The following is a 26,755-nucleotide window of genomic DNA, read 5'->3' as shown; positions in this document are numbered from 1 at the left end:
CTTCACGGTGCACGGGCAACAGGGTGTGAAGCTGCCACCCACCCTGACGAGAGACCCCCAGCACCCTGCCGCAGGGAGACGCTCCCGGGCTCCAGAATCTGGACAGGGTGGTGTCTTGATCCCTGATCCCAGCTGCGACCATTCCCAATGCCACTGTCACTGCTGGGGCACCTCTCCGATTATCCAAGAGCATAAAACCAAGTGCTGCTGTTCGGGCCCAGCAGGGGGTCCCTGGGGTCTGGCTGGGGACGAGGTGTCGACACTGTCCCCCAGAGACCTGGCAGGGGAGGGGATGGCAGGCCAGGAGCCTGAGCCGCGGCCCACAGACATCCTCCGCAGAGGAAGCTGCAGAGCTGCCAGGAAGAAGGCCCCTCGGCTCCAGGTCGGAGGGGGCTGTGCCGGCACCGAGTCAGCCCGAGGAGACGGTCTTGGATTTGGGCAAGGTGCCCCCTCCCCTGCCTCCTGCCCCTCAGCAGCCGCACGATGGGTGAAGGCGGCTGGCGCCAACACAGGTCTCAGCTCCCAGCTCTGCGAAACTACACACACGCCTGTGTTTACAGTGACGCGCAACACCCCCGTGGCGGGGTGGTGAATCCAGTCAGGGCGCAGATGTCTGGAAGCTGAGTTCACGCATCCCCAAGGGCCCTTGACCAGAGGCCCTGGCTGTCACAGGGACTGACGCTGGAGAGAAAGGCAAGCCAGGAAAAGTGTTGGGACGTGTGCTTTGTCCCACACATGGCCATCACTTCTTCCCTCCAAATTTGGGCCAGAAACTGGCATCTCGCCTTTAGACTCTGGAAACTGCCTTGAGCAGAGGAAACGCTCCGGCCCCTGCCTCGCATCCAGGCCCAGGCGATGGGGGTCAGGGGACGATGCCCCTGAGGTACGGCCCACCTGGCACACAGGATCAGGACCCGTACCCGCTCCCAGCCCAGACTGCGCCCTGGCAAGTGCGACTCAGACGAGGACAGCAGCTCAGTCCATGGCCAAGGATGGCTCTGGAGTCAGCTCCAACGTCCACCTGCAGGCCTCAGCACCAGGGTCCTGGCACGAGGCGGGAATGGCCAGCCGCCCCCCTGGGAGAGCAGGAACTGGCCCCGCACACTCCCTAGGACCTGGAAGCTCTAGAGACGGTCGGGCAGGAAGCTAGCTTCCGGGGGGCGTGCAAGTGCTGTCTGGGTGGAAGGTGGAGACGCACGGGCCGAGGAGCTGGTGGCCCCTCCAGGGGCCTCACAGGAGACTGGCCAGGCTGGTATTGGGTCCATTCTGAGCTTGGAACTGCACGGGGGGTGGGCCATCCGTCCACTGTGGGGAGGAGAAGACACACAGGGGTGAGGTGGCACGGGCTGTTCCCAGGGACAGCGAGCCTGGAATGCTGCTCTCCTGGGGCTGGTCACCCAGCAGGGCCCCTCTGTCCACACACGAGCCCGACAGGTGTCCAGGAGGCCCCCGCATCACCCGCCCGGGTGAGGGTGTCTGTAGCTGTTTACCGTAACAGAGAGCTCCCGAGGCCGAGTTAGGGTTTGCTGGACAAAGAGAAATACAGCCAAGTGTGCCCTTTCCTCCCCCAGGTGGGGGAGCCCATCGAGGGGCCCACAGGCTCCCCAGTCTGCCCCCCATGCCCATACCGTGATGAGGTTGTGCTCGGGGAGGCTACAGGCCTCGATGTGGTCTTGGAGCAGCTGCTGCGAGAAGTTCTGGTGCATCTGGGCAGCTTCGTGGGCGTCCATGGCGTTCCCACAGGCCTTGTTCAGGTCTGAGGGCAAGACAGGTGCACGGGGGACTGTCTGCGCCGCCACTGCCCACTCCCCCTCGCCGGGAGCAGGTGGAGCCCTAAGGTCAAACCCTGGCTCCACCCGTGGATCTCTGGGCGCCTGGCACATCACCAGCCCTGAGCCCCGTCTTGGGATGGCAAAGCCACGAGCCGGCTACCCTCGAGGGGCAGGACAGGGCTGGTCGGGCAGCATCGGGAGGGGGCCCAATGCTGGGCTCCTCACCAGCCCGCCCAGCCCTTGAGTGCACAGGCGTCTGCCGGGGCAGGCGCCCGATGCCCTCTCCTGAGGCGGGAGGCCACACAACCCACTGCGGGTGAGACTGCACCATCTCCTCCCCCGCAGGGCCCTGGGCACGTCTCTAGACCCCCGTTTCCTAGCCTGGGGGCGCTGCAGTGTCAACACTGGGTCCCACTGAGCACCTGCCCTGCACCCAGAGCACCCTGGCTGGCCCTGTCCTAGAGGATGACCACTATCTGCCTTAAGGGGGAAGAAGTCGAGGCTGAGAGAGCCAGGGCGTGCTAAGCCTCTGGGTCCCGTGCAGACTGACCCAGACCCTGCACGGAGCCGATGACATGAATGGGCCCGGTGCCTGCTGCACTCCAACAGGAGGAGAACCTGCTACCCCTGCTGGAACTGGGCCCTGGTCCACCGAAGCCCAGGCCGAGCAGGGCTTGTCCAGCAGCCCTGACCTCTGGGTAGGCCAGGCCACGGGCGAGGAGGAGGTACAGCTGTTGCATTTACCTCTCAGCAGGGCCGATGACCACAGCTGCACCGACATGTCCGGGATCTTGCTGGCCAGCTGCATGGCGGGCACCACCATGTTGTTACTCTCCTGTCAACCAAGAGTGGCCCAGAAGGAACTAAGGGGACAGTGGCAGGGACAGCCTGGGACCCACTTGGCAAACCCAGCCAGGGTTGTGCTATCTTTCTGCTGCCTGGAGAACTCCTACTCCTATCTTGGAGCCCATTTCAAATGGCCCTCTCAGAAGTACTACTGGCCCACCTTGAGAAAAACAAATCACCCTCACTCTTGGCTCTGCATGTTCCTCCTCATGGGGGCATGGCCAATGGGCAACTCTCGGTGCCTCTGTCTTTCCAAGCGGAGAAAAAGGCACTGGTGGCAATTAGCTCTCAACTGATAATACAAACCAATTAGGAACGTGGATTCATCAAGGGGACCCAGGACCTGGGAGGGGCGGCAGCCTGCCCCAGGCCTGTTCCAGTAGGAGCAAAGGGGGCTGAATGGGTAAAGAAGGGACAAAGGAAGGCGTGTTTTCTACATACGAGCTGGTGCTCATGGAAGGCCGCTACAGACACACGGGGCTCTGGGGGTGCCGGGGCACGTGAATCCTCCAATCCTGATTCTCCGCCGTGCCACCCTACAGTGCTGCCCTCACCTGGGGCCCTACTGTCCTCAGGATGTGGCCAGAAGAGCCCAGTGAGAGACATCAGGGGCCATAAAAACACCTGTCCCTCTCTCCACGGTGAGGGCTTGGAGGCAGTGGGCCGGAGCCTGTGCTGCACAGGCCCTGTGGGGACCAGCAGTGCTGCTCTGACCCTGCCTGGGCCAAGGACAGAGAGCCCTGCTGGCCTAGTCATCAGGTTCAGGGTGTGGCCAGAACTCCCTTTGTGGTGGCTCCCAGCAGCCTGGGAATACTTGTCACATCGCTGAGAGACATAAAAATCCTCAAAATCAACTCCTGGGAGCCAGCTTCAGCAGAACCATGGCAGTGTGGGGAATATTCCGATCTATCTGTCTACGTATTTATTTATTTTTAGGGTCTCGCTCTGTCACCCAGGCTGGAGTGCAGTGGTGTCATCATAGCTCACTGCAGCCTCCTACTCCTGGGCTCAAGCCATCCTCCCACCTCAGCCTCCCAAAGTGCTGGGATCACAGGCGTGAGCCACCGCAGCTGGCCAGAGTCCGGTTTGGAAGCTACGGGTGACGCTGAGAGGTATGCCAGGCCCATGCACGCTCTAGCCTGGCAGGGCCTCCTGAGCCTCTCTCAGCTGTCCATCCCTCTGCTTGGGCACTCACGCTCTGGCCACTGTGGTACCCGTGTCTGTGCCGGGCCCTTCCTGGCTGACCTCACCCTGCGTGCACCTCTACCAACCAGGTCCCTAAGGCCGCCGCCTCCCTGGGTGCCCTTAGCCTTTACCATGTGGGAAAACATCCTCTTAAAAAGAAAAGTGAAAGACCTGGCTTGGCTGTCTGGCTGTGTGTCCCTACACCTAGAGTCACTTGAGGCCAGGACCTGAGCCTCAGGACTCTTGGGAGACCCATGTCACCCCACATGGGTCCATGGGGGGTTCCCAAATGCACTATGTAAGATGCCTCTGTGTCACCTGACACATGAAACAGAAGTGGCAGCTGAAGAGCTGCTCCACCGTCCCTGTCCCACTCAGGGGGGCTTCCAGGAGCCTTTAGACAAACAAGAGCCAGTGGAGTCTGGGTTCCAGTCCTGGGTCTGCAGTTTGGGGCCGTGTGATCTAAATCTCCCCATCCGGCAAACGGGATAATCACAGCGGCCGCGTGGAGACAGGAGGTGGCAGCCCAAGCTTAGCAGAGCCACAGCTGCTGAGCCCCTGGACACACGCAGGCCACTTGTGCTGCCAGCAGGGACATGCTGTCCTGTGTTCAGAGGCTGAGGGGCAGGTTGACAGGACACTGTAGGAGTGTAGCTACACTTAAAAGGACAGACCCAGAGTTTGTCCTCTTCCGCATGGTGGCGGCGTCCCTCATGTTGAGACCACAGCCCAGCAGGACCCAAGCTGCAGGGCCTCAGCGAAGCCACATCGCTGTCGGGAGAGGGTGCGCCAGGGGCCCGCTCGCAGGGAGGCCTGGGGCTTGCTCGGAGGAAAGTCTACGGGCTAAGACCCGAGCCCTGCGTCACCTGTGCTGTGGAAACAGCCCAGGTGAGGCGGGCTACGCTACGGCGTAGAGGCTGCTTCAAAACACTCACTGCCATTTAAAAAAAAAAGCTCCTGGTACAGAACTGGAGAAAGGCAAGATAGGAAATCAGCAAACCAAACCTCTGCGTGGCAGGCGGGCAGTGGAAAGGGCTGCACAGCAAAGGACGGACAATGTTTTTCTCTTCTGCTTCTCAGCCTTTTCTGAACGTGTCATATTTCGTAATATGGCAAAGTATTTTCTTTAAAACCACATTACAGGTCTGTGCGGTCACACGGGCGAGTGCAGGCAACGAGTGGACTGGGGAGACTCGGGGACTGCCCGTTCCAGGAGAGACCAGCTGGCCTGGAGGGGCCCAGCCCTGGGGGCCCCTGGTGCCCTGCAGGACACTGTGTGCTGCGCAGTGATGGAACACGCAGGAAGGGGCACCGGCTGTCATCCCTGCCAGCGTGGGGCAGCCCCACTGGCTCTGGCTCCACTGAGCCCTGGGGCTGCGCCTGGCCAATGCGGAGGCCACGAGGCCAGCGGCCCTCCGGCCTGCCATCTGCCCTATACTTGTACTCCCTGTGGGTGCCAAGCTCCCTGCCCCTGGCCACCCAGGCCAAGCCCAGCTGGCACCCAGTGAGGAGGCCCAGGCCGGGCACTCACCCTGTGGTTCCCCAGCACGTAGAAGATGTGGCCCAGAAGAACGAGGGAGCAGGCCGTGAGCCGGTTCAGGTCCTCCGCGTTGGACATCTTCAGAGTTTCTCGCAGAAATCGCCTGCAGGAGGAGAACACGGGTGCTGCTGCCCCGGCTGTGGGGCGGAGAGAGCAGCCCCCAGGACGAGGGCCCACCCGCCACCCTCTGCCCGGCACTCACTTGGCCTCATTGTAGCGTCCCTGGAAGAAGGAGAAGAGCCCGCGAACGTAGAAGGCCGCCGCTCGGAGGCAGTGTGAGCTGGGGTGGAGAGTGGAGCGCCACGTCAGGGTGGGGTTTTCGAGAGAGAAGCAGGTTTACAAAAGGGCCGTGTGTGGGGGGAAATCTCGGAAAGCCCCCACTACAGAGTGTGCCCGGGAGGAGGGGTGCACGGGGTGGTCTAGGGCCCCCACAGGAGCTCATGCTACCCACAGAGCACAGGGAGCCCCAGACGGTCCGTGAAGTGGCCCCCGGGGCTGCTCACCTGACGGGGAAGCTGTGGTCTGGGTTTATCCTCTCCAGCAGACTGTACAGCTGGGGGAGGAAACGCCAGTTAGGACCATTCTGCACTGCCACACGGAGAGAAAGGGCAGCTAGAATGTGCTCCTGAGGCGCCCAGAGCTGCTGCGACTCCCTGAGACTCAACCTGGTGGCCTGAATCCCATGCCCTGGGCTCGGCTGCCCCTGAGCAGCGTGCGGGAGACGGGGTGGGTCATCTGGAGGGTGGAGCTCAGTGTGGGGCTTTCTTCGCATCCCCAAGGGGCCTCCAGGGACACTGAAGCCCAGTGAGTGACCAGCAAGAGCAGCCCCTGGTGCTGAAAGGCCTGGGGTGGGGGGTCCTCACACCCGCAGCCTACTCTGCCTTGTGCCAGGTGAGGGGGGCTGGGCTGCAGGAGGAAGGTCAGCAGGCTGGGCTACACGGGCCCTTGGGGTCAGGGGCTGGATTTTCCCATGCAGGGACCCTGGGATGCTCTGACAGGGGTGCGATGACCTGACGGGTGTTTTAGATCCCTTCTGGCTGCCATGTGGCTGGGATGGCAGACAAGGGTAGTAGAGGGCTGAGGCTGCACCCAGAGCCAGCCCCTCCTGGCAACAGAGACACAGGAGAGCCGGGCTCCTTCACAACACTCTGTGCACACAGCTAGCACCCAGACGACCCTGCTGGCTGCATCCTGACTGCTCGAGCAGCCGGGGCTGGGCCTTCTGCTCCTGCAGCCAAAAGCACCTGAACCACCTCCAGGGAGCAATCTGGGGGGTTGGCTACCTTTTTCGTTAGACAAGAGTCAAAGGGGGCCTGAACCAGAACAAAGGCTGTGCAGGTGGAGGGAAGGGGCCCAATCAGAGACACTTCGGAGGCTGATTCCAGGGCTGGGGGAGGGGCTCTCAGGGCTGGGGGCGACGGCAGGAGGAACCTGACCCTCCTGTAAGAGTCAGCTCAGAAGTGAGGTCAGGGCACTTGGCCTGTGCGGATGGCCCTGGGCACACCCACCCCCAAGGCTGGTGGCAAGAAGACCCAGGGGCGAGGGCACATGACTGCCCAAGGCGCTGGCCCTCAGGACTGAGCCCCGAGGCCTGGCCAATGTGCTAGAGAAGACGGCTCAGGCTACAGGGTGGCGGATTTTTTCTGTGGGAGTCAGTAAAGCTTGGCTCCTGTTCAACAGGGGAAATGTTCTGTGGCTGCAGGAATGCTTTTGCCCCAGACCTGGCCTCTCCCAGCCTCGGCTGCCAACCCACTTCTGGCCTTCGCTGCGCGTGCTTCTGCATAGGTGCCATCCCTGGTCGGAGGGTGAACGCCCTGGCGCTTACTGAGATTTGCCGGTGCCCAGGACAGCCCCCCAGACCCCAAACAAGAGGAGAATGGAGAGAAAGGATACCAAACATGAAGCATGTCACCTACTACCTCTTGGTGTCTATTTCCTTCCCGTATATACACACTCGCCAGGTTGGTCACGATGAAGGCCCACAGCTCCTGGTGGTTGGTGAGCTGGAAGGGAGATGGCACATTAGCAGGCTGGGCCGGGTATGGCCACGTCACACCAGGGCCTGCTTGGTGGTGTCAGAGCCACCCAAAAGCTCCATGGCAGTTACGTCGGAAATAACCTGTTCTCTTCATTTCAGATGCATCCCACTCACCCCTAAACCCAAGGGTAATGCAGCTTCTTGTCATTACAAAACCATCATCCGGGTTACGGGACAGTTAGAAAACAGAAAAGGCAACCCAGTCACTCCTGATCCCACCCTCGGAATGTGCCGCGTCTGGGTCTACTTCCTGCTGTCTCTCAGGACTGAGACCTGGTGGCCCCTCCGCTACACCACTGCTGGCAACCTCTGGGACCTGGGTGCATGCTCACAAAGAGACACATGCCAGTCCTGGAGGGACCACTCTTCCCAGGGCGGTGGGTGGGGAGCTGTCACCCGGGGGTACAGGCACTACCCTAAAGGTAGGTGATGCTGTGTCAGAGCCCAGACATGCTGGCGATGACCAGTGGTGTAGGGACTGTGGTGTCCCTGGCTCTTCTAGGGGAATGAGAACAGTCAGGAGAGGGGCCAACTGAAGTGGCTCAAGTGGTGCCCAGATCCCGGTTCCCAGTGGGGCCGGGCAAGAGCCTGAGGGAGCCCGGGAGGTGCAGACCCCACCCACAGGACCCTGGAACGGCCGAGGAAGCCCAGAGGGTCTTCTGAACCAAGCAAAGATGCTCTGGGACACAGCACGGGTGGGGACGTTTGCTGTGGGACAGAGGAGGAGCACGTTTGGGGTCAGGTGGGTTTGGATTTGCACTCGGCATCACTGCTTCCCAGCTGGGCCACAGAAGTGAAGCCCCCTCCTGGCCTGGTGGGGAGGACTCCTGGGGTGTGCGGCTTTGGGCACGCTGACACTAAACAAAAGCAGCAGCAGCCCCTCATGGGAGTGAGATGGGAAGGAGGTGGCAAGACTGTCATGGCGCTGGGAGGGGGTCCGGGCCCTGCTGCAGCAGGAGCCAGCCAGGCAGGGCCCAGGAAATGAGAGTAGGCGCTGAGGCCACGCTTCACGCCCAGGCATGCCGTCTGCAAGGCACCTGTGCACCTGAGGCCAGCGGCAGACACGGTGACACCCACAGACATGTGGAACACTCAGGAGGGCAGAGGGGAGACCCCCACCCCCAATTCGACAGGCAGAGGGTATGTACTGTGCTCCCCGTGACCTTGCCTGAGATGGGAATAGAGCAGGCCTCGCTCCCTGACGTCTCTACTGGGGACCTTCCTGGAACCACCCAGAAGGAAGGTGTCGACAGCCTCCGTTTCCTGTGAGGACACTGAGGCCGAGGTAGGGATACATAGTCTGGTCTTAGAACAAGGCAGGCAGAGCTGGGACCCGGGCCAGGGCTAGGTCACCCCTTGAGGACGTGGCAACAGCCTTCCTCCACGGCCCGGTGGGACCCTAGCCTGAAGCCAGGAGCCCAGGTGTCTGTACCTCCTCCCTGACCCAGCAGGACCAGGTAACTTCTGCCCACAGAGCACCTGGGGGGCATTTCAGCTCTGCCACTCACCATGGGGTGACTCCACGGAGCCCCTGAACCTGTGTGGCTCCATGTCTTCAGCTGCAACAGGAGCCAACCCAGCCTGGGGGCAGTGGGTGTCACAACGGCTGCCAGTCAGATGTGAAAGTGGCTGTGCCTCTCCCTCATGTCTGCCCTCGGGTTAACTCAGGAAGCCCCCGTCCCTGGCTGGCCAGGAGCCCGCCTCACCCCATAGCTATCCCTCAGCTGGATAAACAGCACGACGTCACTGTTATGCCGGCATCAGGCTGACTGCTGTGGAGCTGCCCTCTTGGACTGTGGCTTCGCGTGGCTGACCTAATGTGGCCGCTGTCCTCATCACAGACCGCGCCTGAATCCTTACTCAGAAGTGTCGCCCGCCCCAGGAGTGAGGGGGGCCGGCACCTTACCCGCAGGGCTGTGGTGAACTGGGCTTCCGCGTTGTCCATGCAGTTGACGGAGACACAGTATAGACCCTGGAAGAAGAAGGTGCTGTCACTCAGGGTGGCCTCTAGGGGGTCCCCAACGAGGGCTCAGATCAGAACCACATGCAGCCTGCCCGGGGCCGACACTGGCTGCATCTGGATGAACACGACAAATGACTCTGCTGAGCCAGCTACAAAAAAGATAACGGGTCTAATAATTCCACCTCCCTAGACCTAAGTCAGCTTGGGACTCCATAGGAAGCTTCTCAGAAAAAGCTCACTGGGAACACTCAGGATCTTGCCTCGGGGGTGGTCATGGGGTTCTTCACTGGGAATGTTCCGGATCCTGACCGAGGTGGTTGCGTGATTATTTACTGGGAACATTCCAGATCCTGACTGCCGTGCTGTCACAGGGTTACTCACCAGCAGCGTGTGCAGTTGTGCCGCGTGGTTGGAGAAGAGCCGGGGGGACTGCTGGCACAGCTGGCAGACCTGGGAGATCTGCCGGAAGAGAGCATGCCCGTTGTCACACGGCCTGTGGCCTGGGACCCCACAGCTGGCAGGTGTGCCTGTGCCCTGCCTGCCCAAACTGGGGTACAAAGTCCAGGTGGATGTGCCCATCATAATGGCAAAGTATGGCCCTGACACCATCATGGACGGTGACCCTTGTCCATTACCTGCCTTCCCTGCCCTTCCCAACGTGTGTCTGGGCTGTAAAGCGTTGCTGGCCTACTCAAGGCCCCCATGCCCTCTCAGCAGGGTGGGCACCTGAGGTTATAAACCCTGGGGCAGGACAGAGTATGAGGATCACTGATGGAGGACCCCAAATCCCTGGACACCACGTGCAACGTTCCCTAGGCGTGCCGGCTTTTGGGAAAGGGGCCACTGGCTTTGTACCAGCTTCTCTAATCAGTCACCCCATGCAGGGCTGTGAAGTGCTGAGTGACAGTGAGACAGCACAACACAACGTCCTGCCAACGTGCGGCTGGTGAATTCCCAGTTTCCCGTCTGATACCTCGGAGACCTGGCAAACTCCTTGTGTCTGCACAGCCCCCACTGGCCCTACCTCCTGCAGCGCCGTGGCCTTGTGCCCCGTGACGAGCCGGCACATGATGATGTGCTCCAGAAGGATCACTTGGAAGGAGGACAGGATGGGGCTGCAGTCGAGCACTGCGGAGGAGAGCCGAGGGTGAGCACGCAGGGCAGGAGGCACTGGCCCAGCCCCAGCTCGCCCCCCACCCCTGTCCCTGTCTCCTGCCACAGCAGCCTGGCACCCACCCCGTCATCCTCCTTAGTCCTCACTGTACCCTCAGCTCGAGGGAGCTCATCTCTGTGTCCAGGTGAGGAGACAGCACTGGAGTCAGGGACTGATTGCCAGAGTGTTCTAAGAGTAAGGAATCCATGGATTTGTCTTTGATTCTCACCCCACTAAACACGCAAGAGAGTTTGGATATGGCAGGTTCTAGAAATGTAGAAGTTGCCTTGGATCACAAGACCCTGGACAGCGCCTCAGGCAGCAGTGTGGCTGGGGGACCCCGGGCAGGGCCCCAGCTCCTGGCAGCCCCGAGCAGTTGTCTGCATGTCGGAACCACAGAGCACGGTTCTTTCCCAATCTGGCCACAGAGAAAGAGACACACGGGCCCCTCAGGCTTTGGTCTTCCTCAGTTCTAATGACTTCTCCCCCAGCTGCGCTCCCGAGGGAGCACACCGGCAAATTAACAGGGACACTGAGCCAGCCAGGGATGCTTTGGGCTCTAGGTTTGCGCCAGTCAAAGGTCCCTGGTCCCACAGGATGGATTAAGTAGGTGAGTGGGTGGAAAGAACCTGTGACCTCCAAAGGACCTGCTGTCAGTCAGTGAGAGCTGAGTTCCAATCACAGCCTCCCCTGAGCGCATCCCCGTCACCGTATGGATAATAGCTGGCAAAAGCGGCCACCACTTGCTTCACCTGAGCACCTGGTTTGCCGCAGGGCCCTGGCCCCCGACCCCATGCCTGGCCTGCTGTGCTCTGACAACGGCCACTGGCATCCACCAACTAGGGATGAAGAGATCTCCCCCAGGCAGGGACTGCTCCAGTGTTGTGGTCAGTCAGGGTCATTCAGCCCCAGCACAGGCAGCGTCTGGTCGGGCTGCCCACCAGGGGCGCTGTGGCCACACAGCCGCCGGACACTTACTCTTGAGCTTCTCCAGCTGCATGAGGGCCTTGTCGGTGTACTTCTGCGCCTTCTCCAGGTAGCCGGCCTGCATGGAGTGCATCACGGTCACCTGGTGACAAGTCAGACGGCAGTGAGTACTGGGGCCCTTTTTCCACCTGCCCACCCTGGCCTCAGGCCCCAGCAGGGACGCACCAGGTAGACAAGCACACACATGTGCTCCTTGGGCAGCCAGTGGAAGAGGTCGGCGGGGTTGCTGGGCAGGATCTCATCGTCGTGCAGCGTGGAGATGGTCTGGATGCACTGCTGCAGCTGCTTCAGGCACGGCTTCACGCTCTTCACCTGCGGGGCGGGGCACCCTCGCCTGAGTGCCCGCTCCCGCCCTGCGGCTCCCCACCAGCAGCCAGGGCCCTCAGGAGGAGGCCAGGCCCGACCCAGCCACCCCTCTGCCCTTCCTGCTGGGAGTGTCCACCCTCCCCTCCTGCCATATCCGTCTCCTGGGAGAGGGATCCACCCCCCCCCACCCCATCCCCATGCTCTCAGGGCACAGGGCAGGGCCAGGCGAATCGTCCCAACACCAAGGCCCAAGAGAGGTCTGCCTACAGACCCTGCTGGAGCTGCACTTGGCCTTCGTGCAGCCAGACCCCAAGAGGGCAGGAGTAGGAGTAGGCTGGGACACCTCAAGGGTGGGAAGTGGCCCAGGAGTCCCAGAGGTGCCATGGCTAATACAGACTGGCCTGTCTGCACCGAGAAGCCTTGCCCTGAGGCCCCAAGGGACATCTCTGCAGCCCCAGCACCCCATGAGAACAGGTGGCTGCAGTTTGCTCTGCGTTCCTACATGCTGAGCTGGTGCTTGCCCTAAGGGGCAAAGGTGGGTGTGGGTGGGAGAACTGAGGAAGCCCCTTGCCAAGAGGCCCACACAGCGCTTTCCAGGCCCTCGCTGCCACTGGACTCTACCAATGACTGGCCCACTGGGAGGGGGGTGGAGCTGAGGGGGACAAACAGCCCCACCCTGCAAAGGGCCGAGATGGTCACACAAACACAAGGACAAGGTGTTCGAACACAGCTGCTCCTCACCCACAAGGGGTTACGGAGTCCAGTCTCAGGACATGGCTGGTCATGTCTGTCCCTACCTACTCAACCTCACAGCTAGGGGGCTGTGAAGACACTGCTTGAGCACCTGCTATGTGCCAGGCACCACCCCCAAACCTGCATGGTTTATTCTCTTGGATTGTCTGAGCACTGGAGGCCTTGGAGGCTTCGGGTGTTCGTGCACTGAGCACCTGTGTGTGGGGCCACACGTCACTACTTCTAGGGTGAGGGCAGGGCACTGGGACAGACCCAGCTTCCAGAGACAAGAATATCTGGCAAGTGTATACCAGAGCAGGGTGGGGCGTGTGTGTGTTGGGGCGGAATGACAGCCCTGCCATGTGAGGAGAGGCGATGACAGAGCAGACCTCTTGCCCAGAGGCCCAGCGTCCACGTGCCGCCTGTGCCTGCACGCCACCCTCTAGCAGCCCTCCTGTGAGAGGCACCACGCACCTGCCCCGCATCCAGGTAGTGGGTCACCTGCAGCACCAGGAAGAAGACGCGCAGTGACTCCTTCTGGATGGGGTTCCCCTGCCAGTTCTCCACGATCTGTCCACAGAGGGTCAGCAGTGGGTGGACCTCTTGCAACTTGCGCTCCATCAGCAGCAACTGGGGAGGGAGGGGTGCATCAGCTGGGCCGTGGGGCTGGTGGGAGCCCCTCCTGGGAGCACAGGGCCACCTGCCCACCTGCCCACCTGCCCACCTGCCTTGGGCGTGCCACCCCTGCCCCAGGGGGCAAAGCCAGACTGAAATCCCAGCCCCAGCAGCTCCAAACCAGGTTCCTGCCTCAGCACAAATCTAAGCAGAACTCATGGTGGCCCCAGCCCCATCTCCACAATACCTGCAGGCACCTAGCCATCCCGCCCAGCCTCGACTTACCATCCCCTTGCTGAGGAGGAACAGCGCTCTGGAAAACAGAGACAGGGAGTCAGGTCTGAGAAGGCCCCGGAACCTCCCAGGCTAACTGTCGCTAATGTGCCATCTCAGGGGAGGGTTAAATGGATGACAGGAACAGTACCCAATGAGGTTTGTTTTATTTACGAGACTGCTTTATTTTGTCTTATTCTGTCATTTACTTTTCTTGCATGATTTAGACACACTAGTGTGGTTCAAACGCCCAGAAGACACAGCACTCAGAAGGCCGCGTTCCAGGTGGGGTGGAGGACGGCACACAGCTCTGACCTCGGTCCTGCTGACACGGCAGACGTGGGCTCGGTGTCAGCAGCCACACTGCGCCGGGGAAAGTGGCAGACGCGGGCCCACCTGCCCTTCACTGCCTGGTCTGTGAACTGGGCTGAGCCTCCTCGGGGTCCTCTCAGGGTAAAGGGGACGCAGTTGGGAAGCCCCAGGCACATCAGCAGCCTCACTTCTAGTCACCTCCTCCACCCTCAGGAGACATCTAGAGTCTCGCACTTTCTGAAGTAGCATGTGCCCCTGTCCTTGGCAAGAAAAATAATACAATAATATCAAGGAAAGTTTAGAAAACAGTAAAAGTAACAGCGGAGGGAAGTGGGGTGGCCCTGGCCCACCTCAGCCCCGGAGGTGTGCAGTATGCTGCTGGTGGGGCTGTGGGGACCCTGCCTTCAGGAGCAGCTGTAATTGTGCAGTGCCAAATTTTGGGGAGCCCCCAGTTTTTTCAACATTGAGTCCTTTCCTCTGCCGTCCTTTGCAGAGCACCTGTATGCTGTGGCCGACACCCTACCAAGTAGGCGCTGTTCTCCCCATTTTACAGGTGAGGAGACCAAGGCAGAGAGGTCAAGTCTACACAGCATTTGAGGGATAGAGCAGGGACACACGCTGAGCAGCTTGGCTCCCCTGCCTGTGCTCCAGGCCGCGGTGCCGTTCCCTGTCATTAGCTCATGGCATGAACACTCAGGGATCTACCCACCCATCTTCTGCTTCTTGAAATCTAAGGGAGGAGACATCACATCAAGGTTCCCATATGTTGTCTCACGAAAAATGCACTTGCTTAGAGGCCCTGGTCACTGGTCAGAGGCCCTGAGCCAGGAGTTCTGCAGGCGCCGATCTTCGGCTGCCCTGCACAGACCACACGTCCGCTCTAGGCTGGCTGCCCACAGCGGCCTGTCTGGGAAACACACAGGGGAGTAGGCAGGGTGGACAAGCAACAGCTCTGCCCCACCCCCCCGGCAGCATTCTAGGGACAAGGACACCCTTTGGGGAGCTGTCAGGAGTTGCGTGGTGCCCCATGGGCACTCACAGTCTAGAGCTCAGAGGGGGACTGAGAACAGAGTTGGGGGCTGCTGTGTCTTGACAACTCCATGGTACAAGCTCACTCTGATGGACAGGGGGCCGGTCCCAGAGCACTCTCACTCAAGCCAGGAAGGCCCTTTGTGGGAACTTTCTAGAATCCCAACACACAAAGTAAGAGTGCTGCTGCCTGGAGCCTACCTGCTACAGAGGATTCCTCTATGTTGGGGGGGAAGAGACAGAGAGGAGGCCCTCGCAGAGGGCACACAAGGAGCACAAGAGCTTCCTGACCTCTAACCCCAGGGTACCAGTCTCCAGACAGTTTAAGCAGCTTCGTGCATAACACGAACCCATGTCTCTTCTGCTACACAAATGCCAGCCTACTCTGCCTCCTGTTATGCACTAACAAGCTCCTTGGCTCCCCTGAGCGGGTGGACACTGAAGTGGCCTACGGTCAGTGCCATGCATGACCCACACCAGTGAGGACACATCTGTGAGATCAAGCCCAACAGCCGAGCAAATGAGACCAGCACTTTTTATTGCAAAGATGCTAGAAATGAGCAGGGCCCATGGTGTGGAGCGTGCCGGCTGGCCTTCACCCTTAAGAACTTGACTCACAAACATTTTACTTTATGAACCAGTGGTGCAAAATGCTTCCCGGTGCAGCTTTAATCTCCATGCCTCTCGTTATGTGTGAGGGTGGTCATCTTACCACGCTGCAATGCTGATTCTGTTTGCTGTCCCAGATTAAGAGAGCAGGGGGGGAGGGGGAGCCGCTGCCTACCGTGTGTACTCGGATCCCACCACCCGGGCGTACTCGGCCCCCACGCCCAGGAGGTCGCAGGCTGACACCAGGTCCTTCTCAAGTGTGTGCAGTTGCTAAAAAGGAGAGAGAGCAATGACCTTCGCTGCCAAACCCCTCAGTTTTACAGAGCCTGGCCTGGCTGCTTTGTTAGCAAGTTCAACCAAACCTCCCCACAAATCAACAAATTGCCTTAGTGTTAGTTTTGAGCTAAATTAACCAGATTATCTCATCAACGTTAATTGCTTTGGATACAGAGCTCCAGACTGCCTACAGTATATACAGCGTCTAAACTTAATGGTACCTAGAGTACACATTGTCTAAACTTAATGGTGCATAGAACCAGAACCAGCAGTTAATGTTCACTGCGCACAGATTCCACCCCTGCCTCCCTCCTCCCGGGCTGTGCCCACGGCTGTTTGAGCGCTTCCTAGGTGACCTGTGGGGTTGAGTCACTGGGGGCATCTCCAGGGCCCACAAGGAGGGACTGACTCCCTCAGGGGTAAGTGTCTAGTGAGTTTCAAATCCAGAAGCCCTAACAGGCTGAAAGGGGGGCAAGCACCTGGCTTGACCCTGGAAGGCAAACCTGTGGCACAAGCACACGACCCACCATCTCTGTGACCTGGGGCAGGTGACTCACTGCCTGGTCTGCTCCCTCCTCTGCCAATGGGCACAAGCGTGTGTGGGACGATTAAAGGAGCCAGTGTGTACAAGCGGGGCCTAAGCGGGCCTCAGGGGAGAAGGGCCTTGGGAGCCCTGGCTGCTGGGTGAGCTTTTCCCATTAGGGCACTTTCCCAGCCAGACTCTCCTGGGGTGAAGGACTCTGTGGAGGACACTCCCAATCCAGGGTCCACATGCTGCCTGCCTAGGTGGGTGACAGGGCTGTGTCATGGGGATGGCCTGGAGGGCAGGCTGGGTCTGGGACTAGAGAGTCTGGGGGCCAGCCAGAGAAGGGACAGCTGAGGGTACCCAGTCACGGGGAGGTACGGCAGAGCCCAGGACAGAAGAGGTGCCCACACGATGATGCCTGTGGCTCTGCCACTGCAACCAGGAATGCCCAGCCTAGAAAATCACCCCTTCCCCCAACTGAGCATCTTGGAGGGCAGGGACTGGGGCACCAACTACATCTGGGGAGCTAAAGGGAGCTGGAAGGGGAACCGTGTGGATCCAGGATGAGGCTGTGCCCCAGTAGCCCCCGAAATTGGGGGTCTGGGAAACAAGGCTTGACTTGGGCATTTGTTGCCCAAAGGCAGCCCCTTGGAATCTCAGTGCAGCTCTTACAAAAACACAGCAGGCCTCTGGTAGGAAATGCTCCCTGGATTTCAATAAGCACAGGCCAAAAGGAGCAGCCAGGAGGGGTGTGAGCACCATGCCCTGTGACGGTCCCCAGGGAGACAGGCACTCCCACTGATCACCCCTGGGTGCTGCCGAGAGCTGGGCCTGAGTGGGGGTGCTGCTGAGGACAGACGCTAGAGGAGGCGTGTGAGCAGGTTAAAGGAACACCCCCATATCCCCACCGCTCAGTGTGGCAGCTCAAGGGGGCCTGTGTATCTCAGACTCTGCTGTTACTTGCACTTGGGGTGTGTGTGCCCCAGGGTCAGGGCCCCTCCCTGGCCCCTGAGGGCATGTCTGGGCCACAGCACTCACCGCGAGCTGGAAGAGCAGGCGGCAGTGCCAGTACGGGGTCTGCTGAGAGATCTGGATCGCCTTCCGCAGCAATGGCTTTGCTGCATCTACAGAATTCTGAAAGGAATCGTCACATTTGAGGAAGGGAATAAAAAAAAAAAAAAAAAACAAGTCGGCAATCAAGCTGGGTTCCTTAGCAGCAGCTGCAGTGCCAGAAGGCAGTTCCTGTTCATGCTTACCAAAGGATTTTTTTGGATTGCCAATTAAGTTTATTAAAAGCAAGAAAGATATTTTATTGGGCTCACTAGCTGGGAAGTTTTTGCGCCACTCTTAAAATAACTTCCCATTCAACTAAACTGAAAGTAGCTTCAGTTCAAAATCCTTAACAAATTGGAAGCAGGTTCCCAAATCTGTGTTCTCAGACTAGAGAGAGGCAGCAGGGGTGTGAAACACACCTCCCTCCCGCTCAGCTACCTTAGGGTGTCACGGTTCTAAGCAGAGGAAGGCAAATTTTCAGGTACAACTGAAATCAGAAACCGGATTAAGAAGGCAAACTGTACGGACTTGTTAGGCTAGGAACGAGGCTGCCTTTCCCACCAGTCTTCAGCAGAAAAAGAATCTGCCAGCCCTTGTTAGCATGTGATTGCCCCAACGCTGGGGTGTAAGACATAGGAAAGTAATTTGAAGAGTTAAAAGCCAGAGTGGATTTCAGCTCTCCGGAGCCGCCGTTTGCCACCGTGTCTTAGCGACAGGGAGAGGCACTTTGCTTTCAGAAACCTTAATGCGTTCTTACCTCTTGACAATATAATTCAGATAACAGACTTGCTGCTTCAAATTTAACATCTTCAAACTGTGGGATCTAATGACATCCAGTTAAGGAAGTGCAGAGACTGCAAGAAAAGGTCAGTTTAAAAGGCTACAGCTCGGGGCTCCTAGGCTGTAGACGTCTGCCAGGCAGCGTGTCCCTGCCTGCCTTGAAATTCCAAGTTCTCACATCCCGCAGGGAACTCTGAGCTTGTCACAGGGCGGGGCTAGGAGCTGGATGCTGGGGTGTGAAGGGAAGACAACAGTAGCACAGCGTCCAGGCCAAGCTGCTGGCCTCAAAGGCAGCTGAATGAGTATTCTCTAAGCGACCTGAGGGGCAAACCCTACACTCTCTGGTTATTACAACATGAGATGGGATTCAAGTTTCTAAGACATTCTTGTTATTCAAACGGAGGATTCCTTAAAGGGAACAGCACCAACAAGAAAAGGATACTTGCTGTGATATTAACCACTGAAAGAGAAAGAAAAAAGGATTAATTCTCAAGCAGACACTTGGCATCTGGTTATGACTGGCTTTGGGGTTTGCACAGGTTCTCCTGTTACCACAGGCTGCCCAGTGTCCAGTTAAGTGGGAAGGTGGCCTGCTCGGCCTGAGAGGGTGGGCTCGCTTTTCCTCCAAGCCAGCAAGGGGAACAGAAGCCACAGAGTGCCTGGCAGGTGCTTGGGGAAGAGGGGACACCCCCTTCTGTCACAGAGGAGAGGCTGGTGCTCTGAAGTCAGACCCTACCTGCCGGTGGCCGGGAACTGATTCAGGGGGAAGGAGCAGAGAGGTTCCTGGCCCCACCGAGGCCCCCATGTACCACAATGAAGTAGGGCTGACTGTCAGGCAAAGCATTACACAAGGGATCAGTTATGACCAGACAGTGGGTCTCAGGGGTCATTCCTTCATGAAGAAGTGACAAGTAACAGCAGCGTGGAAATGAGCAAAGTGAGCCTCACAAAGAGGAGGTTGAGAAGCGCTGGGATGACACGGAAGACATGTGCCAAGAATGTAGTTCAGACAGTAACAGGATCCAACTCGGGGACCACCATGCCCCAGGTTCCATGTTCCAAAAGGCTCCTGGGCTAGTCCACCACACCAGCCCCGGTCAGACCACCTAAGGACCAAGCACACATGCCTAATGCCGCCCCTGCCAGGTACCACAGACGTTCACAGAGCAACTGATGCCTGCCAAGAGCCTTGGCGGTTGCTGGACGGTGGATCTGTAGCTGAAGAGAAGACCCCAGCTCCCTGTGCTCTGCAGGAGAACAGCATGGGATGGGGACACCAGGGGCTGGGCCTTGAAAGGAAGTGAAGGGGGATTCCCCAGGCAAAGGGGGAGCAGGAGGTGCTCCAGGCAAAGAACCCATGAAAAAGGCACAGAGGTCCAGGGAGGTGAGGCTAGAAGGCCCGACAAGTCTCTGTGTTATTCACATGGCAACAGTGGCCACAGTCCTTATCCCCAGCTGTGGGTTAGAATGTCCCTGATGTCACCCCTGGAGCCTGATCCAGTCAGGGGCAGAAAAGGACAGCGCCTGACCAAATCTGAGTTTTAAGACCTTCCTGGATGCAGCAAAAAGAATGAAGAGAGGGAGGAGCCAGCGAGGCCTGGGGGGCCAGCAGGTGGGGGTGAGGGCCGGGGCAGGAGATGCCTCTGAGGTGAGCAGCGGCTGGGGAGACATGGAGCTGTGTCTGAAACCAAAGCCCATAAGACACAGGCGGGCCCGGAGGGACAGCTTTGGGAGCCAGAGCCAGAGCACAGGCTCCTGACTCATGCGTGCACACATGCACGTGCACCGAGGCTGAGCAGTCCTGGCAAGAGGTGCTTTGCAGCCAGCCCAAGTGTCTGCCTCCACTGGTGCCCTCCCAAGGCCTCCCTCGTGGCAGGGACAGGAGGGGCTGGGGGCTTTCAGCGGGGCAGGGCAAGGGCCTGCCGCCAGGAGTGTGGCTCTAGAGTCAAGGCTCCTCAGTTGGAGGCCATGTTTGGGGGAACAGCAGGAACATGTGTGATGCTGATGGAGAAGAAGTTGGGGTGCTTTCCACAGAAGCCGCTGCTCCCCACAGACCAGCAAGAGAAGTGGCCCACAGCACCAAGAGAAGCTCCAGAGGGCCACCGACTGGAAGGGATGCCTGGTGACAGAGGAAAAAGGCGACACGTGGAAGAGGTTGAGGAGATGAGCTAGAGCTGGGCTGAGGCCCCACCCAACCCTGAGATCCACGTCCGGTGCCTCGTGCTTCTGTGATTCGGTCACCACGGGGTAGGCAAGGCCCCCACATGGAAGGGGAGCCCTTCAGAGAGTCCAGGGTGGATAAATGGCATGCTGCCATGTACGAGAAGCAGACACCCAGCCTGGGGACCAAGATGTAAACCTGGCACTCACAGCTGAGCTTCTGAGTCAGGCCTGGACGCGCCTTGACCTGTGATAACGCCGGCCCCATTTCTGTGTGTCACTGCACCCAGCAGAGGCAAGCAAGGAGCTGAGACAAGAGGTGAATCCCCCCAATCCCATGTGGGCAGACAAGCCTTCCTTTCAGGTCTGTGGGCCAGGGACGCTCTCCCCTGCCATCAAGGCCCACTCCCAGTTTGGAGCTGAGGACAGTCCACACAGGCATGTCTGTGGCAGATGGACCTAGAAGGAATGCAGCCAATTGCTTGCTGCCTGGGGAGGGCCCTACCACACCCACTGCAAAGCTTCAGCCTGTGTCGCTGAGCTCAGGCCTGCATGGGCCCGCCAGTGTCTCCTCATAACAGCAGCTTTTTGTCCCTTCTCCTTTTGGGACTTTTGTGTGGCTATTCAGTAGACAGTTGGGCTGGACCTAATTTCCTCTGACCCACTGACACCTCTGCTTTATAAGCCAGATGTGTCTGCCGACAACCAGCTTCCCTCTCTGCCAGCTCCTCTGTGTTCTGACAGGAGGGCCGGATAAAGAGAATCCCACCTCTCCCCTGGGGAAGGAGGGGCTCTCGGCGACTACCAGTGAGCTGGGAAGTAACTTGCCCAAAGGCTCAAGACTCGAACATTCTCTTCTTCTGGAAGGCCTTGTAGGCTGGCATCAGTGGGTGTCGGAAGGACTGACTGGGGGCCTGAGAACTGGGTTCAAAATGCGGATCCACTATGAGACTTAGCAATACTCCAAAGCTTGCGAGAAGCTGGATCCTAGCACTCTCTAACATCCATTTCCCAGGGCCACTGACCTACTGCCTTTCTCTGGTACATGGGGAGTGGCCCCTCGCTTTAAATACATACAAAGAGGATATGCCACAATGTGCGCCTCTAAGTTGTGTTTCCAGTACCTTCAATAAGTTGACACATGGTAGGTACTCGGGAAACATTTGTCATGTGAACAATGGTTTTATCCATTGGATAAGGAAGAGTTTACCTCGCATCGCCAGGAAATCGAGGCTTCCTTATGTGCAAATGGCCACAGAAGTGAGGTTGTGCCTTTCAGACACAAAGCTCTCATTCCCAAACAGCATCAGATTTCTTGCTGTCTTCAAATGTCACTGCTTTTTGACCAGGGCATCAGCATCAGTGACGCCTTGACAATCTGCATGACGACACTTGTTCCTAAGGGGGGGGCTGGGCTGAGTGTCACTTCCCCAGAACCGCCAGTCTGATGCCAACCAAACAACTTCATTTTTGTACCTTTGTAAAACTTTTAACATAAATTTGCAAATCAGAAATATACAGGAACCAGAAATTATATCCATCTCACAAATAAAGTATGTAGAATATCCTATCCAAGGTTGCTAGGTCATTGCTATGATTTTTACTGTGTAATGTTAAAAGGTATCTTTTATGTCTCCTTCCTCATGATGGGAAAGAGGCCAAAGTGAGAGTCCCCCTCACCCCCGGGTGCCCTGCAGGGAGCAGGGCAGGGATAAGAACATCCTTGCCAGAAGCGGCTGGTGTTGCCTCGGGGCTCTCCGGGTAAGCCAGTTGGTGGTGGGGTGGGGGGCTGTTGCTGCAGGGCCAACAGGTGCCACGTGGGGTGGAAGGGCCCAGGTCAGCACACCTCTGGTGCCTGCAGGATATAGTCCAAGGCTGAAAGTGTTTCGAGGCTTCTTATTTCTCGAAACCAAGTAACTTTTTTTTTTAAATCAGTTTTTTTTTAAGCCACCACAATATGTAGAAATAGTTACTGACTACAACTCCCCTGGGATAGAAGAAGGAAGCAAACCATTTAGGAGCCTCCCTTGCCTCTTCCTGGTGTGTTAACGTGGCTACGTACATCCTCCTGTAGTACCCAGTGTGGTTACCAGCAAGTTGGAAATGGGCCTTACCCTGTGGGTTTGTTGAGGATCCAGTGAGACCTTGCCCTGAGAAGCACCAATGCAGGGCCTGGCATACAGAAGGCACCAACGATATCACCATAATTCACAAGCAGGAACGGGAATGATTGGGGTGGGAGGGGAGGGGAGACCAGTTGGTAGAACCATGAGGTGACAGTTCCTTAACAGATCTCACGTCCTGAAGTCAGACGTGAATCAGAGAGAGAGAGCAAAGGAAATGGAATCGAAAATAGGAGGGGGCACAGATTGCTCCTCCATGAAAGTGAAATGACCAGTTCTGCAGTCTCCCTGCTGATGGCATTTAACAGGACACAGCCACGATCCTGAAAGATGAGAGAACTGCCACGGCTGTGCCTGATGAGCAGCGGCTCAAAACCGAGCCCTGCTGGGCCTTGAGAAGACAAAGGGAGGCATTTCATCACTCGCTGGGAAAGCAAACCTTAGACACCCAGGCTAAACCTGTAAGCAGAATTAATAAGCATCTGACCGGCACAGTCTGGAACTGCTTTCTAAGTCAGATGAGCAAAACCACCATCAGAAAGCAGCCCCGTTCTAGATACACACAGAAAAGCACACACGGCATTGACATGGATATGCAGTGAGTAAAGAGCATTGTTCAAAGAACAACCACCTGCATTACAGAAAATAACAAACAGTTTCTTCTAGAGAAGTGGTATTATTCCTCTGTGCCTTTCAAATCAGGAAAATCTAAAAATGATGATGCACTTTCCAGGCCAAGAGATAAAAGGGACTATGTGATCAAAAGTAAGAAAGTTAAGGGGGAAATGGATATACAGGCACATTCTCCTGATGCCACAGCAGATGGAGAAATGACTGAACTGGATCTGTCTGCTTGAAAGACAGGTGCAGGGCCAGGCGTGGTAGCTCACACTTGTAATCCTAGCACTCTGGGAGGCTGAGGTGAGAGGATGGCTTGAGGTCAGGAGTTTGAGACCAGCCTGAGCAAGAATGAGACCTCATCTCCACTAAAAACAGAAAGAAATTAGCTGGAAAACTAAAAATATATACAAAAAAATTAACTGGGCATGGTGGCGCATGCCTGTAGTCCCAGCTACTCGGGAGGCTGAGGCAGGAGGATCACTTGAGCCCAGGAGTTTGAGGTCGTCGTGAGCTAGGCTGACGCCACGGCACTCTAGCCCGGGAAACAGAATGAGACTCTGTCTCAAAATAAATAAATAAATAAAATAACAGCAGAGAGCCTGATCAAGGAGAAAATAGTTACAAAATACTTCAGAGATAGTTTCTTACCTTAAAAAAATTTTTTGTTATTCTGGGTTAGCTTCCTGAAAAGAAACTAAAACCTTACTAGCCATTTGCTTTTCGGAACTAGAAATAAGCAACCCAATTCTGAGAGGAAAAACATATCATGATTCTATAATGAATGGCTCTGGGAAAGGAAAGAATAAAAGTTGATAGTTGTCTGATTGGGAAAAATGTTAAGATTTCAAGAGTGAAGACTATTAAAGATAGCATGCTTGTGCTGTAACACAACAGGAAATCATAGGCTGGGCATGGTGGCTCATGCCTGTAATCCCAGCACTTTAGGGAGGCTGAGACGGGAGGATCACTTGATGTCTGGAGTTTGAGACCAGCCCGGGCAACATAGCAAGACCCCATCTCTACCAAAAATAAAAAATTAGCTGGGTGTGGTGGTGTGTGCCTGTAGTGGCAGCTACTCAGGAGGTTGAGGCAGGAGGATTGCCCTGGGCAACAGAGAGAAACCCTGTCTCCGGAAAAAAAAAAAAAAAAAAAAAAAAAAACCAGAAATGACAAATGATTACAGAAGGAAAAACAGCATGGAAAACAATGTTACTTTAACTGAAATCCAGACACATTCCCAGCTGGGGATGCAACCAACAGAAAGAAAGGAATTTCCAGGCATAAAACAGAAGGGGCCATGTGACTCAATGGAAGACCCCACAAGATTCAGAGTTCCATTAAATAGAGTGAAGGCACTTCACAAGGATAAGGATTTAAATGATGGGCCCAAAAGCCAAGTGGTTAAGGGACCAATTTAAGACATGACTGCTTCCCCTAGACAGGGCCGAGTGGGCAGAACATGAAAATACACACAGTGACTATTAACCACTGCTAGAAACAGTCAAGAGACAAGAGAAGAGAGGTGGTGGGATTTGTTGTTAATCAAGAGACAGGAGAGTTCCAGAACTAGCATGACTATTGGAGATGCTGGGCAGTCACAGCCTTCAGTGCCCAGTCAATGAAGCCTGGTGCCGCCTTTGATCTCAGCCTTATCACTGCCCTGGAAAGGCCCTGATACTGACTGCCTGTCCCCAATAGCTTGCCAAGTCCTTGCCATTGACTTGATGCCCTGAGCGATTCTCTGGGCTCCCTACCCTACCCATTCAGGCCTCTGCTCAAATGTCACTCCCACAAATAGAGACTCCCTCACTACCCCTGCCAAAAATAGCTCCACCTCCACTCCAACCCTTCTCCCTGGCTCATAGTTTTCATGGTTCTTACATTGCTGCCTAACCTCTCACTATATACTTATCATTTGTCTCCTTACTTAAAACATAAGCTTTAAGTGTTGTAGTCATCACTGATCCCCAGCACCTAGAACAGGGCTTGGCACCCGACATGACCTGAACAAATTACCTGCTGAATGAATGAAAGAAAGAAAACTTCACCAAAACAATAATGATATATTGTCTTGGCATGTAACCTGGCAATCACTGAGCCTGGGTTTGGGCCCAGTTTTGTTAATAACTTGCTGTGTCACCTTGGGCAAATCACTTCACCTCTCTGGGCCCATACTGCCTCGCTTCTGAAACAAGGAAGTTGATCAAGTGAGGACTAAAGTTGCCTTCCAACTTTAGTCTGCAAAACAAAGATCTGATCTCCTACTGCAGGCAACTTATTAGCGGAAGGTGGGCTTGGATTTACCGCAGATCAATGAGTTTTAAAAATCTGAGTTGATTCTTTTCAAGAACTCTCTCCTTTAAGCAGAACAGAACTGGGTAAATGGCAAAAGAGAAGCCAGGGTCCCACAGGAGCAGAGTTGCTGTGAGAAGAAACGACTCCACGGCCAGAAAGTTTTAACGGGCAGAATGACAGTCACTTTCCTCGTTCTTTGTTGCCCCAAGATGTCACCAGTCAGACTGAGGGGAAGGGAGGGGCTCGTTCTGAAGAGGATGGACCAGTGGAAGGTGGAAGGAAGACAAGTCACAAGTGGACAGGGGGAAAGCAGGAGCTGTGAGGTCACCTCTCACTGAGCAATTGGTCCCAGAATCCAGACCCCTTGTTTTGCCTCTTCGCAGAAACTCAAATGACCAATTCCAGGCTCTGGGCCTCCTCACGTGACCGCAAATGTCTAGTTCCAGACTCTGGGTCTTGGCTTCCCACCCACGACACCGGGCATTATGGATGGCACAAAACCTTCCAGACAGCCCGAGTACCACACTTACCGGCCCGAGGAGGGGCATGCCCTCCTGGGTTTGCTGAGAGACAGGACTTCAGACTCCCGGGGGATGCCCGGACTTGCACCTCAACTCTCCCCTACCCCAAGTCACTTTAGGTGCGGGCATTCAGGCCAATGCTCCTCAGCAACCGATCTGAGGGTGTCCCCACTGCCACCAACGGGTGGGATCCTCCTAAAATCCTGACGATTTGGGGACTCTGTTGCTCCTGAGAAGAGACAACTCTCGGAGTACGGTGAGGGGGGCGGTCCTGGAGCCCTGTCTGTCACCAGAAACTGGAAATAAGGTGGGGGGCGAGGCCCTCCGGCACTCTGAGAGGCTGGAGGCTTTGGGGTCCAGCGGAGGCGGACGAGGGTCCTATTACTCTTGAGAAATCGCACCCCTGGGTCCCCAGATGCCGCAACGCCCGCCGGGTCGCGGCCCGTCAGCCCAATCTTTGCAAGGAGCCCACGCCTCCTCCCTCGCGGCCCGGCCCGCGCTCACCGCCTTCTCCAGGTGGCTGCGCGCCTGCTCGCTGTTCTTGGTGTGGTGGTAGAGCACAGAGCCCAGCTGCAGGTGCGTGCGGGCCTCGATGCGCTGAGGCGGCTTGAAGGGGAACACGGCCTGCAGGCAGTGCACGCACAGGCGGATCTTGGGCGGACTGGAAGTGCGGAAGTGCTCGGCGAAGCCCAGAAGAGCCAGGTACCACGACTCGGCCGCCTCGGCCTGCGCTGCCTGGGCCGCAGCCGCTTGGGCCGCTGCAGCCGCCTGAGCCGCCATTACGGCCTCCACAACAACAAGCAGCCACCACAGGGAGGCGGAAGCAAGCGCGCGGGGCGGGGCTGGGCGCTTCCCCCCAGCTCTCGCGAGAGCTACTGCACAAAGCATCCTGGACCATGTAGTTAGCATTTGGGGTGGCCGCCGCTCTGGGAAGGTGTGAGGAAGGGCGACGCCCTTGGGTCATCGGAACTGAGACTTAGACATCGCCGAATAGACTGAGGCTTGCGTTCCTGGAGGGACGACCGTAGGTGTCCCAGAGT

General features: G+C 57.2%; 1 protein-coding gene across 1 annotated transcript; it reads right to left on the bottom strand.

The window, feature by feature from the left end:
• Positions 1–26,526, bottom strand: MAU2 (MAU2 sister chromatid cohesion factor). The gene is made up of 19 exons (XM_069477217.1): positions 26,220–26,526; positions 18,438–18,455; positions 17,973–18,038; positions 17,201–17,296; positions 15,536–15,630; positions 13,423–13,450; positions 12,997–13,152; positions 11,650–11,796; positions 11,476–11,566; positions 10,369–10,472; positions 9,726–9,803; positions 9,288–9,353; positions 7,260–7,346; positions 5,847–5,896; positions 5,546–5,623; positions 5,335–5,446; positions 2,517–2,607; positions 1,629–1,756; positions 1–1,305 (listed from the first exon to the last, which is right to left on the bottom strand). Exons 1-19 carry the CDS (start codon positions 26,493–26,495, stop codon positions 1,231–1,233), a joined length of 1,842 nt encoding a protein of 613 aa, XP_069333318.1. The 5' UTR covers positions 26,496–26,526; the 3' UTR covers positions 1–1,230.
• Positions 26,527–26,755: the final 229 nt, after the last annotated feature.

This window comes from Eulemur rufifrons, chromosome 2 (genome assembly GCF_041146395.1).
Source record: "Eulemur rufifrons isolate Redbay chromosome 2, OSU_ERuf_1, whole genome shotgun sequence".
Lineage (NCBI taxonomy): Eukaryota > Metazoa > Chordata > Mammalia > Primates > Lemuridae > Eulemur > Eulemur rufifrons.
This window is presented reverse-complemented; position numbering and strand designations above follow the sequence as displayed.